The 19,853-nt window shown below is 47.9% G+C and overlaps 1 protein-coding gene across 1 annotated transcript in view; it reads left to right on the top strand.

Annotated features, from left to right (window-relative positions):
* SYNJ2 (synaptojanin 2) overlaps positions 1-15,375 on the top strand; it is a 164,821-nt gene extending 149,446 nt beyond the window's left edge. The window contains exons 19-27 of the mRNA XM_006868455.1: positions 2,277-2,495; positions 2,583-2,661; positions 3,205-3,373; positions 5,440-5,583; positions 7,836-7,970; positions 9,676-9,788; positions 11,096-11,227; positions 12,740-12,871; positions 14,656-15,375. Coding sequence (XP_006868517.1) covers positions 2,277-2,495; positions 2,583-2,661; positions 3,205-3,373; positions 5,440-5,583; positions 7,836-7,970; positions 9,676-9,788; positions 11,096-11,227; positions 12,740-12,871; positions 14,656-15,375 — 1,843 coding nt within the window. The remainder of the gene's footprint in view (positions 1-2,276; positions 2,496-2,582; positions 2,662-3,204; positions 3,374-5,439; positions 5,584-7,835; positions 7,971-9,675; positions 9,789-11,095; positions 11,228-12,739; positions 12,872-14,655) is intronic.
* The last annotated feature ends 4,478 nt before the right edge of the window (positions 15,376-19,853 follow it).

Raw genomic sequence — 19,853 nt, forward strand, 5'->3', positions numbered from 1 at the left:
GATTTCTTGCTTCTGCCACAAATTCCCCCAGCTGTGAGCCTTCCAACCTTCTAAGTATTCCTTTATATGTGGTTCAGAGTTCTGGGACCAGCCCCTGAGCCCGCTTGGTCGGGTATTCTGTGTGGTTGTTGGTGGAGCTCCTTTACTGCACGTCCACCCGATCCGCCATCTTGTTTGTTCTTGACTTAATATTTTTGAGAGACAGTCACGCCGAGATTCCAGCTGTGGCTCATTGGTTTGTAACAGCTGTACAATATTTAGGAACCCAAATGGCAATAGTGGTCAGGAACAAGCTCGAGTCACGGGTTTAGGCCTACCAGCTCTATCTTGGAATCTTGGTGTGGTGCTGTGGGATAAAACTCTGGACCACACGGTCGGTTTGAACCACAAGGTCAGCGGTCCAAACTCAGTTCAAGCACTTGGCTGCTAACCATAGGGTCAGCAGTTTGAACCCATTAGCAGCCCCTTGGGAGAGAGATGAGGCAGTCAGCTTTTGTAAAGTTACAGCTTTCGAAAGCCCACGGGGCAGTTCTGTTTTGTCCTGTACGGACACTTGGAGGTGGAATCAACTTGACAGCAACTGGTGTGGTTGTGGTTTTATTACATGGACGTGTCCTAGCCACGTCCCTGCTAGGGAACAGTTAGGCTGTCTCTTTTCGCCACCTGTCAGCAGCATGCTAATGAACCACCTTGTATGTGAATCTTTGTCTGAATCACTGATCATCTTCCCAGAACGAAGTCCTGGAAATGAGAATGAGTATTTTTGAGTTTTAATACAAATTGCTGAATCATCCTGGGGAAACCTCTCCAGCTTTCTCCAGGAACAACACCGAAAATCTCTTAGCTGACCCCAGTGCATTCATGATTGGACCATGGGGAGAGGAGGGAGAGGAGGAGGAAGACAAGGGGCAGGGATTGGGGAGGAGCACAATGGCTCTATATGGTAAACACTGGACAGCAAGCCACAAGGTTGGCGGTTCAAGCCAGCTGTTCTTCAGGTCAGAGATGAGGTTTTCTGCTCCCATAAAGATGTACAGCCTTGGAAACACTATATAGAGTCACTATGAGTTAGAACTGACTAGACAGCACTTTACAACAACATATGCATGTGTGTAACATATATATATATACACATATATTTATTTATATGTTATATATATTTTCAGGAGTACTGGTGTGGCGCTGAGTTAATGCGCTGAACTGCAAAGTTGTTTGAACCACAATGTCTGTCGGTGGTTCAAGCTCACCAGTGCTGCCTTTGAAAACCCTATACAGGGTTGCTATGGGTCGGAACTGACTTGATGGCACTTAACAACATGTATGTTTTCAGAACCAAAAAGGAAAGAATAGAAAAAAAAAAAAAAAAAAAATTCAAACCTTACCTGAAGGCTGGATGGTTTCTGATTCCTTGGTTAAATCTCTAGAGCACTACAATTTTCTTCCCATCCAATCATCCTTAGCTACAAGGCTAAGATAAAAGGAGCTCGGTTGTAGGTAAAAACTGCCCTCTAGAAAAATGGCATGGAGTCCCGTTGAAATGACAAGTTGTGGGAGACCAGGCTCTTGTCAAATTGGGAATGACAAGGCCCAGAGGATTCTGAACTCAGTAACTGGACGAGGGGACAGTTGAGAGTGTTTATAAGAGAATACAAGCCATAAAAAAAACAGTAATTGGTTTGGTTGACATGAGGTAATAGTTAAAAATTGAATGAGGGAACATCTGGTTGGTAGGAGATGGCATACATATTTCTTAAAAAGAGTGGGGTTTTTTTGTTTGTTTTTGTTACGAAATAATCATGAAACTAGGTACATCTGTCCTTGAAACAGTCACAAGCCCCTCCCTGGTGACTGTGGGAAGGACATGTGAAATTCTGGTGTATTTTGATTAAGCATTTGTTCTAAGAATTGTTTTGGACTCAGCAAGCAGAAGCCGTAAGCAAGCAACATTACATTGTTCTCTGAGATTGCTGATGGAGTGATTTCTCAGGGGAGCAGGAACCACAGACTACATCCCTGATGCAGCGGTTACACTGCTTCAGAGTGGAGTGTTAGACCCAGTCCTTAGCATGACCACGGCTCACATCAAGAGTCCTAGGTGAATTTGGGGCACTCTTACTCACCACAGATGTGCTTAAGACAGCTGGCCTAGACCTGTGAGAGCTGGTGGACACAGTCGTGGGTGGTCCAAGTTCACCACTACAGCAGAGCCCAAATATCAAGTGTCCTCTCTCTGTCTCTTAGCTCCAATTTACTGTTTCCATTTCTGCGTCCAACAGACCTGTGCTGGCCATCGTGGAGGTGGAAGTTCAAGAAGTTGATGTGGATGCCCGGGAGAGAGTTTTCCAGGAGGTCTCCTCTTTCCAGGGACCCCTGGATGCTACTGTCGTGGTCAACCTTCAGTCGCCAACCTTAGAAGAGAGGAACGAGTTTCCTGAGGATCTGCGCACCGAGCTCATGCAGACTTTGGGGAACTATGGGACCATCGTTCTTGTCAGGTATCATGGCTGGCTGGCGTGGTCCGACGTGGGGTCCCCACGAGGACCCGTGATCTCTGGCTGACTCGGCATGTTTATCTATTCCAGGATCAACCAAGGGCAGATGCTCGTGACTTTCGCAGACAGTCACTCAGCTCTCAGCGTCCTGGATGTGGACGGCATGAAGGTAGGTCATGCTGGCCAGCCATGGAGTGGGAGCTAGTGGACTCCTGTGATTTTGATAGTGTTTTCAGTGAAAACTTAACACAGCAAATTAGGTTCCCATTGGATCATTTTTATACGAATGGTTCAGTGACATGAGTGACATTTTTCATAATGTGTCACCATTTTCTTTAATTACATTCTGGTTATTTCATTGCCCATAGTCTAGTTTCCCTGGCCCCCTTATCTTCTCATCCTTGCTTTTATGGTTGACCTATTTATTGGACTCATATCGATGGCTTTTTTTTTACTCACAGGGTGATACGATTCTGCTATTTTGCCTAAAGGTGATCTCAGGAAGGACAGGTTCAGTTTAAGGTTTAAAGAGTGTCTCAGGGAGTCCTCTGGTCTGGACTTGTTAAGAGTTTTGTGGTTTTCTCCAAACATTCTGTCAGGATCCATATATTGTGATAGCTGGCCTGGCTCCCTGGGCCTGAGGAGCACTTTGTGACCGAAGGGAGCTGGTTTTCCTCACTAACGTGTGTTGATGGTCTCTCTGCCCTGGTAGGTGAAAGGACGAGCAGTGAAGGTCAGACCCAAGACCAAAGACTGGCTGAAAGGCCTGCAGGAGGAGATCACCCGGAAACGAGAGAGCGTGGCCTCCAGGTCTCCCACAGCCAATTCCTGCTTGCTGGAGGAAAACTTTGACTTCACGACTCTGGACTATGAATCTGAAGGTTAGCAACCCTGTGATGGCGTCTCCCCGGGTCTGTAGATGTGAGATTTTAGACCCCTTCTAAAGCCCTGAGAGGATCCCTGGTGGTGCGGTGGGTTAAGTGTCGGGCTGCTAACCGAAAGATAGTGGTTCAAACCCACCAGCTGCTCCAAGGGAGATAGATGAGTCTGTCTGCTCCCATAACCTCAGTCTCAGAAAGCCTCAGGAGCAGCTTTTCTGTGTCCTACAATGTGATCATGACTTGGAGTGACTCAGTGGGCGTGGGAGTTGTCTCATCCTTAACTTCTCACTGTGAACTGGGTGACGGTTTATAGAGCAGATCAGTTTTCCTTTCAACCATTCGTACACATTTTGTTTCATCTCATCGTGGGTGAGTTTGGCTGCTCTTGTTGATCAGGTGGTTGTGGAGCTCCCGAGGATCAGGTTAAGACTGGGCTGTGAGGGCACGGTTGAGGTCTTATATAGGTGAGAAAGAGGAACGCCCTCTCCCCCCACCCACCAGGAAACAATACAGAATAACAAACAAGGAGCAATCAAGGCATAAAAACTGTAAGACAAGAGGGACAGGGAAATGGAGCCATAGAAGAGAGAAAATAAAGGAATAAATATTTTAAACACATAAGGAATCCTGGTATAGCACTGTAGGTTAAGCACTAGACTGGCTGTTTTGCTTGTTTATTCTTTCGCCCTTTTCTCTTTCTAGTCACTTGAATTTTATCCTTTGTAATAATCTTCGCTTTTGTTTCAACTTCCTCTTCTATTTTTCCCCTTTGATCTTAACTACTCCCTTCATCTTCTCTCTCCAATTTTTTTCCAAATATTTTATTTCCTTATTTTCTCTTCTATAGCTCCAGTTTTCTGTCCCACTTCTATTTTTGTTAAGTGCTGCCGAGTTGGTTCTAGCCCATAGCGACCTTGTATAGGGTTTCCGAGGAGCGGCTGGTGAGCTTGAACCACTGACCTTGCTGTCCGGTGCATTTTTCTGCAGCGCCACACCAGGACTTTGTTTTTTTAGTTATTCTTAAGTGTTTCCTATTTTTCTCTTCTATGGCCCCATTTCCCTGTCCCACCTCTGTCTGGACTCACCAGACCAGCCTTTAACCAGTCACCCTGCCCCCAGCTGCCCTGTGGTTCTAACAGACACTGAAACCATCTCCACCAGGGGCCTCCACAACCTACTTCTGGATTGCATGCCCTGAACATAGACAACACCGAGGCCAATGGGAACGCCAGCTAGGGCCAGAAAGTCTGCTGTTAACATCCCTCGCACACTCACCTCGTGAGCTCCTTGGCTTACAGAGGACATTTCTACTCTCGGGGGGACTAATCTGGGGCTGGGCCTGCCTAAATCCAGGCACCAAAGTGGCTCAGCCAGTCCTCATCTTACACTGGTGTGGCTCCAAACTCCTGAGCAGGGTCTGGCTGGGGATGGATGAAGGTGGAAGCTGGCCTCCCTTCTGATCACTAGGGAAGTATGGGAAAGACGAAGGAATTGCACCTTTCCTGTTTCCTGTGTGAATGCTCAGCCCAGCCACCCACTGTGACCAAAGCTGCTCACGAGACGGCTATGCCGTGTCTGGTGGACCGTTCACCAGGCAGCCTCCCTCTCTTGCCATCCCTGCTCAGCTTCTCCTCCCAGCAAGCACTCAGCTGACCTCTCTAACCTGTCCCCTGAAGTTATCACTTGGTCTACCCACCGTGCCTTTGTTGTAGAGGTCGGTATAGTTAGTACTCCTGCTTAGTCCGCCATCTTGCTGGAAGTCGATCCAGCAGTGGGTTTCCTAAAGCCCTGCCTTGTGGGGTGGAAAGCTGGTGACCGTGCACCTTTGCATGCCCTGTGCTTAGTAGTATGTGCATGGCTCGCATCCTAGAGCCGTCTAGAGGCACACTGAGGTCGGCTTGGCCCCTGCACCTCCTGCGTGACGGGGTCATCACACCTGTGCCGCTTCAGGCTGGAACCACGCATGTACTGACCAGAGCCCGGGTGACGTGTTGAAACAGACCCACCAGTGAGCGAGTGGGCACTTTCACCCTCATTGTTGTCCTTGATCCATTTCCTGCTCCAAGGGGACATTCTAGAAGATGATGAGGATGACTTGGTGGATTACCCGCTGAGTGATGACCTTCAGGAAGCCCCCAGCTCTGCAGCTGCGGCCCCTCCTAGCAGGTCACCTGGACTCACCAGAAAGCAGCAGCAGCCGACCTATAAAGGTGGGTCAGAGATTCCTTCCCTAAACCACCTGTGGCGTTTAGTCCCGCCCAAAGCCCAGGACAAGAGTCACACTTCTATGGACTCACATACTGGTTTGTCCTGGTCACCCTAGTTGATGGGTTTACATCTTTTCTCCCTAAGAAATGCCCGCGCATGACAACCCTGTCTTCTCTTTGCCTCCCCATGGCCACAGGTCCGAATTGGCTTTAAATTTCTGGTTTCCCCAAAGAAACTTTTGAATTAACCTCATAGGCGACATTCCATAAAAAGCTGAGTTGCTGATATATTACTATATTTACATGCTATTACATTTACAATTCTTTTGTAGTATTTATTTAAAAAACAATATTGTTATCGAGGTGATTTTGACTCCAGGTAAGCTTTCCCCTGCTTCCTCCCCTGGGTTAGAGTAGAATTGCTCCATCACGGGGTTTTTTTGTCTGTAATCTTAACAGAAGTGGTTCACCAGGCCTTTCTTCTGTGGAACTGATGGGTGAATTTGAACCACCAGCCTTTAGTTTAACAGCCAGTCCCAAGCCAGTTGTGCCACCGAGGCTCTCAGGATTATTATACATTGTTGTTCTTGTGAAGTACTATCAAATTGGTTCCGACTCATAGCAACCCTGTATAGGGTTTCTGAGGAGCAACCCGTGGGTTTAAACCGCCAACCTTGTGGTTAACAATCCAGTGCTTATCCTACAGCACCATATCAGGACTGTGTATTACACATTATCATCATTAATTTCTTTTAGACCTGATTTAACCCAAAAAGAACTCACGGCCATCAAGTTGATTCCAAATCACAGCAATCCTGTATAGGGTTTCCGAGACACTAAATCTTCACAGTAGAAAGCCTCATCTTCTTTCTCCCACAAAGCAGCTGGTGGATTTGAACAGCTGACCTTGTGGTTAGCAGTCCTGTTGAAGAGGGGCTGGAAAGTTCTGTTGATTAAACAGAATCGTATAATCCCTTTGAAGGTAGTGTAGTGGTTATGAATCGGGCTGCTAACCTCAAGGTCGGCAGTTCGAAACTACCAACTGTTCCGCAGGAGAAAGACGAGGCTTTCTGCTCCCGTAAAGATTTACAGCCTCGGAAACCCTGTGTAGGGTCACTATGAGTGGGAACTGACTCCACAGTACTTAATAACAACAACAACATAATCCCTTTGAGAAGCGTTCAAACCCAGCAGAGTTACAATGGTGTCCCCAGGTGGTACGAACGGTGCTCACCCACAAGTGCTTCAGAAGAAAGGCCTGGAAACCTACTTCTGAAAAATCATCCATGGACAGCCTTGACGGCAGGTGGGAATGATAGTGGTGAAGTTGCTCACGTGGGCTGGAGAGTAGGTAGTATACGTGTCAGAGCTCTTACACACAGCCATGACCGGGACCGTCTGTGTCTCCATGGGTGACCCTGCACGCTTTGGAATCACTGAGGTGCTTCTGTGTGCTTGTCATCTAGGCGCACCCGCCCTGGTGTCAAAGGGGCGGCGTGAGTTCAGAGGTAGGCGAGCAGCATGCAGACAGCCCCACGGGAAGGGACGAGGCCGCTGCTCTCCATTCCAGCCACAAAGATGCATGGAGCTGAGCTGTTGGGCTTAAGGGACTTGTCCAAAAGAGATGAAATATGCGATGTGGCAAAAAAACTGCCCCAAACGCATCAGCTCTGAAGTTGGACAGATAATTGTTGGTGCCATTCAGGGGCTTCCTTGTTAAGTGCTCAGCTGTTACCTAAAAGGTTGGTAGTTTGAGTCTACCCAGAGGCACTCAGAAGAAAGGTCTGGCAATCTGCTTTTGAAAGGTCACAGCCCTGAAAACCCTGAGGTGTACAGAGTTGCCACGAGTCAGCATTAACTGAATGGCAGCTGGTTTGTTGGTGATAAAGCGGTTATGCCCTGCTGAACCCTGAAAGAATGTAGGAGGCAGTTAAGATGGCGGACACTTGGGGGGACGCTAGGCTTCAGTTTGCAGCGCCTGCCCCGTCAGGGGGTGAGACGTTAAAGCTGCCTCCCGTTTGGTTGGGTGAACCTTTGGAACTCTGGTTTCCAACTGTCTCCACCCTTGTGTCTGCTTCTTTGAGCATTCCCAAAGAAACCACACCGCCACTGGAACATGTCTCAGTGTCTCTGGTGTCTGGAAGTCAGACCCCACCCAAGTAGGCCCTAGTCCCCCTCCTCAGCCCCTGAGAGGATGTGGTCCACACTGGCCTGTCCAGTGGCCTCCACTCATTGCTGTCCTGCATGCCCTCCAGATGACAGCGAGCCGGCCGACTTAAAGCGGGAGCTGGAAGCCGTTGGGGATTTCCGTCACCATTCTCCAAGCAGGTCTCTGTCGGTCCCCAGTAGGCCTCGGCCATCTCACCCACCACAGAGACCCCCCCCTCCACGTAAGCTTCCCCACGCTCACCACAGAGTGGCACCCCTAACTCAGCTCTGACCCGGCTACTGACTCTCCTCTGCTTTTCTCCTCCTCAGGCCCTTTCCCGCCTTTGATGGAGGGGCCTGGTTCGCACTTATTAAGTGGGTCTTCACCTTCCTCCAACTTAGCTGCTTCCGAGGGAGGGGCTGTCCATGCCTTCCTCCCCACAGTCTACCTCCATGTGTTAGAAATATAGACCAGTCACCTGTGCTGGCCTTCTGAGGTTTCAGACCACTGGCCACTTGAGATTCTCAGGCCTGTGAGGGGAAGGGGGTCTGGTTGAGTTCCGACTCTAAACTTTCCAAGGAGCAGCTGGTGAGTATGAACTTCTGATCTTGCAGTTAGCAGTTTAGTGCTTATCCTACAGTGTCACACTAAGACTCCACTGTTGTTGAGTGCCATCGAGTCAGTTCTGACCCCCATCTAAGGTTTCTGAGGAGCAGCAGGTGGTTTGAACTGCGAACCTTGTGGTTAGCACCAGGACTCCATTAGTAACTTAAAAGTCAAGTTAAGAAGTTCACATCAGCTTCTAGTTTACTGGTCCGCCCAAGTGTGATAACCATAGAGACTTTTCAAGGCAGCACTTTCAGAACTGGGTCCTAATGGGCCCTGTATGCATCACAGGAGTTGTCTAGAGTTGTCTACTCAGAGCCCTGGTTGTGCAGTGGTTATCAGTAGTGCTAACCAGAAGGTTGCCAGTTCAAACCCACCAGCTGCTCCAGCAGAGGAAGATGCGGCAGTCAGCTCCCACACACTCCAGCCTCAGAAACCCCGTGGGCCGTTCTGCTCGGTCCTGGAGAGTTGCTGGAAGTCAGAGTCAATGCCAAGGCACTGGGTTTGGTTTTTGTTGTTTTCGTTTTTTAAAATAGTCTACTGAAAGCCAGAAGTCAGCCACGTTTTAAGCACATTTTTGCTTTGCTGAGTACAAAAGTCACCTTATTGTAGAAACTTGACAAAAATAGAGATCAGAAGAACAAGGTTTCTCCATTCAGCTCATACCTAGGTGCAACAATTGGCAATTAAAAGATTCCCAAACTGTTTGCAGTTTCAGAATTGGGAGCTGTTTTGTTTGGTAATCTTTTCCTCTAATGTGTCCTTTGCTTTTTGGTGGCTACCAGGTGTTATTTCACATCATTTGTTCCCCTATTTGGAGTCCTGGTGTGGCGCTGTAGGATAAACACTAGACCACAAGGTCGGTTTGAACTGCAAGACTGATGTTTCAAACTCACCAGCTGCTCCTTGGAAACCCTACTATGCAGGGTCACTGTGGGCTGGAACTAACTTGATGGCTCTTTACAACAACATTCCCCTATTTTGGGATGTTGAGATTTCCTTAAGCAAATGTGTAAAAAAGATCTGGTCTTAATTATAACGTTGTGCTTCAAACCTCTGAAGACGAAAACCAATGGACTTTTCAATCAATATTGAGCCCCAGTACACGCCAGACCGGAGCTGCTTGCAAACAATGCTTCTCCTTGAGTCTCCGGCCATGGGCACCAACTGTTAGGATCAAGAGAAACTGCCCAGTGCACAGATCAGGGCAAGGCCTCCACGCGAACACTAGGCCCAAACCAGGGCCTGGCTGCCCACTGCCCACAGCCCACTGGGAAGCTGCACGCAGCAGCCTGGCATTTCTACCAAGACTTAGACTCTGTGTTTGTTGGTTTTCCCAGCTGGTTTCATGGTGAAGAAATCGGTTTCAGATGTAGCCATCTCCTCCGGCACCCACGGCCAGTATTCAATTCTGCAGACAGCGAAGCTGCTGCCAGGCGCACCCCAGCACCCCGTGAGTACTTGCGCCCGCTTGAAGCACAGCGGGTCAGCCTCCCCCGGCCACGCGGGCTCTCCTCCTCTCCATTACTACCTACTTCTCTAGCTCTTGCTGCCTCTCCCTGTCGTTTACTGGGCTTCATTGAAAATGATTGGATGCACCCAGAGTACTTCACTTTGAAGAAATCATCAAGAATAACTAAGCACTAGAAAGGGACATTCTATATAAAGCCAGGGGTCAGTAAGAATGAGGGAAGCCCACACAGGGGCCACTGATGGTCACAGAGGGTGCAGAACTGAACACACATTTCATTCTTTTCTGTAAGGCTGCAGTCTTGGCAATAGTTAACAACAAAGTGGCCATACAGGGTGAGAGAGGAAATCTCTTGATGTGAACCCCAGGTGTCCCAGTTTGGTGGAAATGTTGATTTTCAGACCCACCTGTATCCCTTCCCTTTGGAGTCTGGCCTTGGCCCTTGGGGTGCAGAGCTGTGGCTGATGGGAGGCGAAACGAGATCAGTCACCCGGATGTAAAATTAGTTGAAGGGAGACTAAAAGGAGTGTTCCTCTCTTAAATAGATTCCACGCAGGCCAGAGTGGCTTATAATCATGCCTGGCACACAAGAGGCCTGAGGTTTTATCTATCTGCTAAGGTTGAGGAGATTCAGGAATGATAGGTGGATTCCTGAGAAGTCTTTCTCTCCATTCCCACAATGACAGTGTGGAATCCTGGTTGCCCCTTGGTCTTTCTCTAGCTCTTTACGTCTTGTTGAACCCTGTTAAAATCTAACACTCAGCGGCCCCTCCTCAGCTCCCAAAGTGACTGCTGTCATCTCGGTGAGTGATGGGTACAGCCAGAAGAAATTTGGGGGGTGCACTCAATGGTGGCGCAGTGGTTAAGTGCTGAACTGCTAACAGAAAGGCCAGCCATTCGAACCTACCAGTTGCTCCACAGGAGAAAGAGGAACAGCCTCGGAAACCCTCTGTGGCAGTTCTACCCTGTCCTGTCGGGTCACTGTGAGTCGGGGTCGAGTCAGTGGCGGTGGGGTTTCCACCCAGGGAGTCCCTTTGTGGTGTAAACCGTTAGCACTACTCTACTAACCAGAAGGTTGGAAGTTTAAGTCACCCCAGGAAGAAAGGTCTGGTGATCGACTTCTGAAATACCACTGCTGTGAGTCTGCACTGGGCAGCTCGTGGTCTTGGTTACTGCCCCCTTCCTGTCCTGGGCACACCAGCTGGAGTGTGTGTTTTCATCTTAAGCGCACACATTCAGATCAGGGTAAGTAAGGTTAATGTGCTTCTCTTCTTGGTCTTGTTGTCAAGCCCAAAGCCAGGACCGGAATAAGTAAACCGTACAATGTCAAGCAGATTAAAACCAGCAACGCTGAGGAGGCCGAAGCAGCGATCCGGTGCCTCATGGAAGCCAAAGCAGGTGGGTGTGTTCCTCTGCCTCTTGTTACTAAAGTACTCTTAAGTAGATTTGGTTTTTCTGGAAGCAGTATGAAATGCACATGCTGGTGGCACAGTGCTTAAGCGCTTGACTGTTAACCAGAACGTTGCTGGTCCTGACCCACCAGCTGCTCTGGGGGAGGGGCAGCTCTCCTCTGTACGGTCACCGCTTGACAGCCAGTGGGCTAATGGGTGAGATTTTGAAGGAGTCCTGGTGGCACAGTGGGTAAGCATTTGACTGCTAACTGAAAGGATAGCGGTTCACTCAGCAGCTCTGAGGGAAAAACCCTAAAAGATGACAGCCTAGGGAACCACTGGGGGTGGAGGGTGGGGGGTCTACTCTGTCACATGGGGTAGCTATGCGTCCGATATGTTGACCCCACAGCAGTAGGTTGGGTTTGGTTTTACCCCTTTGCAACATTTTGTTGAATTCCCCTAAAAGTACTTAAAAATACTTATTTTTTATGTTTTATAAGTGCCGTCATAGCCACTTGGTATAGGGTTTCTGAGGTTGTAAATCTTTATGGGAACAGAAATCCTTGTTTTTCTCCTGCGGAGTGGCTGGTGGGCTCGAACCTCCAACCTTGTGGCTGGTTAGTAGCTCAGTACTGATGCTCCGGCACCACTGTTGTAAGTGCTGTTAAGTCAGTTCTAATTCGGGGTTTACACGGAGCGGCTGGTGAGTTTGAACCACCAAGCTTGTGGTTAGCAATGGTTCCCTATATTTTATCAAGAATCTATAAAAAAACCATATTTGTCCTTTAAAATATATTGGTGGTTGTTAGATGCCATTGAGTCAGTACCAACTCATAGTGACCCTATACACAACAGAACAAAACACTGCCCAGTCCTGTGCCAGCCTCACAAAGGTGTATTTGGAGCCGCCGGCACCCCTGATAGTTACATGCACTTTGCATATGATGTCAAGTGTCCTCCAGAACTGTCCATAGACCCCATTCCATTATCCCTGTTGAGAAGAGGAGTGTGAATAACTGGGTGCTAAATTTGAGAATCGTAAAACATTTTTTTAAAGGAAAACCTGTTGTCAGTCGGTTAACCTTAGCATGTGGTAGTGATGGTGGTGACGTGCTGCAGAGTCGGTTTCGACTCATAGAACTGTGCTCCATAAGGTTTTCAATAGCCAGTGTTCTGGAAGTAGATGGTCAAGCCTCCTTCTGAGGCACCGTGGGGTGGGCTCAAACCTGTAACCTTCTGAGCATGTTAACCATTTGTACCACCCAGAATGTACCCCACTGAAACCCACTGCTATGCAGGTGACCCCCAATTCATAATGACCGTATAGGATAGAGCAGAGCTACTCTATTTCTGAGGCTGTAAATCTCTCTCATGCAGAACTGCTGGTAATTTCGAACTGTGGACCGTGAAACTAGCAGCCCGACTCATAACCACTACACTATCAGAGCTCCTCATCCTTAGAATGTAGCCCCTGTAAATGTAAGGCAGCTCGTGCTCAGCCTTTCTCTTAAACCCCCAGCTATGTAATCTTACATTCCAGAGACCCCAGCAGAAGCCCGGAGGGACCAAGGACCCTCCAAACCAGAATCCTGCCAGGTGCCCCAGCTCCTGCCCCGGCGGCCCCCACCCAGAGTTCCTGCGATCAAGAAGCCAATCCTGAGAAGGACGGGGAAGGTAAGGACCAGAAATGCCAACTCTTCGCCCTGTGTCGTCTGAACGTCTGACAGAAACGCAGCCAATTGGGTCTCGTCTCTTGTACCTTTTTGTAAGTCCTACACAGCCCCCGTTGAGGACAGTCCTATTAACTGCTCTCCGATCTTGGCTGTTGTTGCTAAGAGCCATCGTTTCCGAATCATAGCAACCCTCTATAGGGTTTCTGAGGAGTGAGTTTGAACTGCCGACCTTGCAGTTCAGTACTGATCCTACGGAGTCACACCAGAACTATAGCAGAAAAGCAAGTTTCTTCTGTCTTTCTGCAAGTTCTCTCAGGGACAAGAACAGCTTTAAGTCGATGGGAGCCCCCACACCAAACCATCAGGGCTTGCTTTTTCCCTCAGCATCCCAGCTCTCCCCACCTGTCCCAATACTGCCTGTCTGCGCATGGTCAGCGTCATGTGCAGGTAACTTCCCGGGTACAGCTTTCTCTTCACAATCACCCATTCCTAGGGGAGCAGCTTGGCGAGCCCTGAGCAGCCGGCACCCCCCATGGCTTCTCGCCACTTCTCTTGCAGATTGTCTTGTGTTCTCACGTACCAGCTGCTCAGCCTTGCTTGCTGCTTCAGAGACACGAGTTTGTAAGGACAGTGGCCGCACAAAGACTGAGCCCCATAGGGACATCCGGATCTTCAGTGTGATCTCGGGGTCTAGTGGCAGGACCCTCGGTAATCCCTTGTCCTGTCATCGTAGGGTGGCGCGGTTTCACCCGCAGACAGTGTGGCTCCCGCTTGGCCGGCCGTGCTGACGTTCTGGTGCCGCTCTCCTTTCTCTGCGGGGGGCTCGCTGCCATCTGCCCGTTTTCAATTCCTGCTTAAAACTGCGTCTCTTTCCTCTTCCCATTCCCTGGACTTGTTGTGTCTTTTCATTTCAAAGCCAGGCGCAGAAATGGGTCTCTTTCCCCAACCTGCCACACAGGAGTTACCATCAAAGGGATTGTCTGTCTTTTGGTTTGTTTTGTAAACAACCCAAGAAAATATTGGAATGCCAGTGTTGTGCTACTGCCAAGAGTTAAGTGCTCGGCTGCTCACTGAAAGTCTGGAAGTTTGAGTCCACTCCCTGGTGCCTCAGAGGAAACGTCTGGCCATCTACTTCCCAAACATCAGCTTCTGGAAACCCTTTGTAGCGCAGTTCTACTCTGATCCACACGGGGGCGCCATACACTGAGGTCACCTCTGGCAGTTGGCATTGGGAAGCTCCTGAACCATTTCTGTAGCGAGACTTCACTTTGTGTCATTACTTGATGCTCATTTTGAACCAGAACTAAGGAATTAAGAGACCCTGTGAGGCATGTCCCCATTCTTCTACATTTAAATATGAGGTCCAAGGGGAAAGCGGTATCTCCTGGTCCTTCAATTAGCTTATAAGTTGGAATCACCTCGATGGAAGGGAGATTGGGTTTGGGGTAACAGGAGTCACTTATCTCGAGCCTGGACCAGTATTCTCAGCCTGCACAGGAGCCTCAAAGAATAAGGGGAAAGCTAAGGTAAAGGGGGGGAAATTAATTGTCTCGAATTGTTCGCTGTGGTCCTGGTTTTAAAATGTCAATTCTGTTTTGTGAGCGCTTGGTGACTCTAGGACCTGTATGTGTTCCTATCTGGTCACCAAGTCGGCATCGAAGACATCCTTGAGTCTTGTGTTTGTTGGTGTGTTGGTCCAGCCCCAGCTCTGACCTGCATGTTCTTCGAGGTTCGGCTTCTGCATGCTGGTTTTGTATTGATGGTCTTTGTCCTATCTTTTTGCAGCCCTTGTCGCCGGATGAGGAACAGAGGGCCCATTTTACAATCGGCCCCCCAGAGACAAGCAGTGAAACCTCTTCTCTAATGACAACTCCTCAAGTTCCTCCTGTCCCCAAACCCAGAACATTTCAGCCTGGGAGAAGTGTCGAAAGGAGGTCAGGCGCTGGGAAGCTGCCATCAGATGAGGCCCCACCAGCCCTACTGGAGGTCCCGCCTCCTGTGCCCAAGGTCCCCCCGAGGAGGAAGAAGTCAGCCCCGGCCGCCTTTCACCTTCAGGTCTTGCAGAGCCACAGCCAACTCCTCCAGGGCCTTTCTGGCCAGGTGGACTGTCCACCCAGCCCCTCGCTGGACGCTGGCTGTCTCCCCCCACGGACAGATTTTCCTGGCACATCATCTGCCACAAGCCCGGATGTGGAAGCCACCAAGGAGACCAAGTCAGAAGCAGCCTCCCTTTGTGGTGATTACCAGGATCCCTTCTGGAACCTTCTCCATCACCCTAAATTGTCGGATTACTCCTGGCTGTCCAAGAGTTCTGACCGGTTGGACTCAGGGGCCAGGAGCTTTGAAAGGGCATGCGTGGAACCCCCACAAGTCAGTGCTTCAGCCCCAAAGGTGGAGCCGCTGCCAACAGACCACGGGCAGAAGGGCTTTGGACACTGGGTGACACTCAGTGACCAAGACAACCGGACAACGCTGCAATTGTTTGACCCGCTGGCGAAAACATGACTGAGCGGGCTTCACAACTCCCTCACTAGGAAAACACTCTTCCTCACCCCTCAGTCTGCAGAGACAGCTAGTGATTGATAGGCACGTGAAAAAAACCGTGGACTTCTGTGACTGTTGAGCAATGTCTCATACCTGAGAAGATTCTTATTAATCAGCCACCAAAGTATGTTTTACTCAAGACTTGCGCATCTTAGGTTTTCTCTCAGGGGCATGGGGACTTCCTCCTACCAGAGTCAGTATGTGGACGTTCGTGGAAATCTAGCAGATAATGCCCAAGAAGTTCTCCTCCATTGAATTTTTAATGGTTGTTCAGTCTCCATGTCTTGTGGTATGTTTTTGTCTTTTTTTAAAATAATTTTTGTGCATATTTTACAGATGTGGGGTAACTGGTGATCCACTTGAGGCCTGAGGTTAGGATCTGTTCAATTTAAGGGTAGCTGGGACCATTGATCGCTGTACCTGGACCACTTAAACCAGGTTAACAAGCGAAATTGGAAGATGGAACATTCCAGTAGGCCCCTGTGTTGAGCTCTTGACTGTGTGGTCCCGAGGAAAATGGCAGAAACATTCTTGATTCTGAAGCACAGAGCATCAGCTTAACCTGGGGGGAAAGACTCCTTAGATATAACTGCACACACCCACCCCACCCCCACCGCTGAAAAGGAGCTCTGGCAGTGCACTGAGTTAAGTGTTCAACTGCTAACCACATGATCAGCCACTCTGAGGGTGAAAGACGAGGCCGTCTGCTCCCATCCAGATTTATAGGCTGAGAACCAGCAGCTGTGCTCTATCCTATCCGGTCATTATGAATTGGGGGGGTCAGCTGAATGGCAGTGGGGTTCAGTGGGGTACATTCTGGGTGGTGCAAACGGTTAACGTGCTCAGCTGCTGCTCAGAAGGTTGCAGGTTTGAGCCCACCCCACGGTGCCTCAGGAGGAGGCTTGGCCATCTACTTCCAGAACACCGGCTATTGAAAACCTTACGGAGCACAGTTCTACTGTGAGCCACATGGTGTCAGACTCTCACTACTGGGCATGCGTTGCTATCATTCCAAGCCCTGGCTGCTACTTTATCCAGTTTTCCTGCACCATCTATACTGTATTCTGTGAAGGCTCATGGCTGCTTTTTCTCCCTCCTGGTGTGGCGCTATAGGATAAGCACTGGACCGCAAGGTTAGTGGTTCAAACCCACCAGTCGCTCCTCAGAAACCCTACTCAGGGTCTGAGTCAGAACCGACTCGGTGGCACACACCCCCACCACCATCATTCCATACCAGGGAGTCCTGGTAGCAGAGTGGACTACACACTGGGTTTACACAGTTCGAACCCACCAGCCACTTCACAGGGAAAGAGGAGGCTTTCTGCTCCCGCAAAGATTCACAGCCTCTAAAACTCTCCATAGGGTCACTGAATCGGAGTCGACTCCAGGGCAGTAGGTGTGGTTTGATTCCACACCGGGCAAAATCACAAAGCATGAGAACTCACGCCGCATCGGCCTGATTCTCCACCGTGAGGGTCTTTTGTTGGAACCCGGCTGCCTCCCTATTAGTTCAGGGAGGAAAGCTGGCTACAAGAAGCCCAAGGCCAGTTTCTAATTTGCTTGTTTACATGCTACCATGTGTTACTTCCCTGCATGTTTTTTCTAGACACTGCCCACTCTATTCCTTACCTGGTCAGTATTTGGAAACGGTATTACCATACTGTTGTGCTTTAAAAATAGATATATATTAATAATGTTATAAAGTTTAGATGCCTTTGGGAGCTGAACTGGGGGTTTTGCTAAGATGATGATCTGGAAAATGGTAGCAGTTCCTATTCTGTGTCCACACCATAGAATCAGGCAGCAGAAATACTGACATCGCATCTGGGACCCTGGCGTTTCCAGGACTAAAAGCTAACGGCCACGATGTCATTAATGATCCTACCTATGACCTTTTTACCAATCCAATCTTTGGGGGCTCAGAACTATTCCTCAGTACCACCCGTCATGACACATGACCGGTGACTTCGATTAGGCATTCAGAACAACCTGTGTCTCATTTCATCTGACACGTGATCAAAGACAACAGACACACAGGTAAAATACTCTGCTCACCAGTCACACACAAATGGTTTTTCTGTATCATTTTTATGAAATCATTTTGTATCATTTTTACCTCTGTGTAATTCAAGATGCAAACAGCATAATCCTTAAAAGAATTCAGGGCCAAAAGCCAGCCAGAAAGGTAGTGATGCTGAAGTAGTTCAATCATTTGCCAAGGTTCACATGGCCGTTGGCAGATATGATTGGGAATGGAAAATTTCTTCATTCAATGTTCCTTTTCCATAACCCTTCTACTCCCACCAAAAGGAAGTGGATTTGAAAGCACAGAGAAGCAAGCATCACAAAAGTTGCTTAAACAGTAACCAAACTATACTGAAAACGGCATTTCCTTCAAGGTCAGCACATGTTAACTCAAGTAGTTCTTAAGAATCCAACAGTTTAGTCTTAATGCACAGAATTGGAGTGAGTTGGGAAGGTGGGTCTCAAGAGAAATGAGTAGCTGAACATGAAGAATTGAACAAATGTCATTAGATCCTGGGTTTTCGAGTATCTGAGGTGAGTTTGAGTTGATGACGTGAAGTTCTATCTTCAGCTCTGTCTCACTTTTTATAAGTGTGCTTGGAATCACCGTATTTTTTCAAATCAATGGGATCCTAGGCTAGCAGCAGAGTCCGATTGGATAATCTAGACAATGAAGAGCTGGCGTCTTTCCGTGTGTTTTGAGTTTAAGTCTTTATTTGAGCCATCCCCAAGGGCTTTTTTTTTGGCGTGATCTTCTGGTTTATTTTGTTGCCAGAGGATCACACCGGAAGAGGTTCCGGAAGATGTCATAGTTCACTGCAGTCTTCTAGGGATTGTATTTGTGATTCGGAGCACTTTGGTGGTGCACAAAGTTAACACACTTGGCTCCTAACCAAAAGTTTGGAGGTTCAAGTCCACACAGAGGCATCTGATAAGAACTGATGTTTTACTTCCATAAAATCCACCATTATAAATATTAGGGTTCCTTGATGAAAGAAGTTTGGAAATGTTCCATTTTTTATTGTTTTCTAAAACCCTGTGGAACACAGTTGTATTCTAACACACCATGAGTTGGAATCAACTTAGCAAAAAGCGGTTACAACATGATCTTCTCAGACTTTAAAAAAAAAATGATTCTGGTAGGTCACTAAAATTAGGGCACCTGCCCACACAGTTCTGTAAGAGCTTAAAAACGGTTGAAGTTCAAGACGCTTGGTAGTTGTTTCTGATGTAATGTTATCACTAAGCAAAGTCATGTATTAAAGCATATGCTATCTTATTAATTAAGGAAGTCATTTCATCAGGAAGGAGGAAAAAAACACTATTTATTGGGGGTGATTAGCAATTCATGAAAAGCCTGTAATGTTTATTATGAATGAAAATTTATACTGAAGTTGTAAATACCTATTAAATGTCTTTTTTTTTTTTACTTTGGCTTCTCTTTTCAGACATGAGAACCCTGAGATCCCTTCGTTTTGCTAGGTTTCCGATCTCAATAAAGTGTGACCATTACCAGTCCTTTCTCCGAGTTTCGTTTTGTTTTCTTTTGGGTTCCGTTTTGCCATCAAGCTAAGTTGAAACGGAGGCAGAGTAATCATTTGGAGAATGTCTGGCTGGATTCGGCAGCAGGACCTCCTGCTGGGACATACTAAGTAACTACGAACTGTGGGACAGTTCTCTGTCAGACGGGAGTGCATTTTCTATAGGAAACTTTTATCAAAGTTATAAAGGCTTAGGCTTCTCTGTAGGCAAGACAAGACTGACTTTTCAGGCGATTTCATCAATTTGTTGTTAGGTACCATCGAGTTGGCACCGATTCATAACAACCTTACGCACAATCACTGCTATGTTTGAGCCCACTGAAGCTGCCACTGTGCCAATCCATCGCGTTGGGGGTCTTCCTCGTTTTCTCAGACCCTCCACCTTATTAACCATGATGTCCTTCTCCAATGTCTTGTCCTATCTATATTGTCCGAAGTATGAGAGACATACTGGTCACCAAGGAGCACTATGACTTCACTTCTAACAACACAGATCTATTGGTTCTTTTGGCAACCCATGGCTTTTTCAAGATTCTCCTCCAACACCGTAACTCACATGCATCAATTCTTCTATGATCTTCCTTATTCATTGTCCAACTTAACGCATGCATATGAGGTTATTGAAAATACCATGGTTTGGGTCAGGCGCACCTTAGTCCTCAAACTCACATCTTTCCTCTTCAACACTTTAATCAACACTCTAAAGAGGTCTTGTGCAGCAGATTTTCCCAATGCAATATGTATAATCAATACAAAATTGATTTATAAATGTAAAATTCACCAATATAAAATTGCTTTTAGTCTTAGATGCAAACGTGTGAGACTTTACTTAATTCCTTTGACCCTTATAACCTGCTGTATTTAAACATTGTT

Source organism: Chrysochloris asiatica, unplaced genomic scaffold (genome assembly GCF_000296735.1).
Source record: "Chrysochloris asiatica unplaced genomic scaffold, ChrAsi1.0 scaffold00117, whole genome shotgun sequence".
NCBI classification, from domain to species: Eukaryota; Metazoa; Chordata; class Mammalia; order Afrosoricida; family Chrysochloridae; genus Chrysochloris; species Chrysochloris asiatica.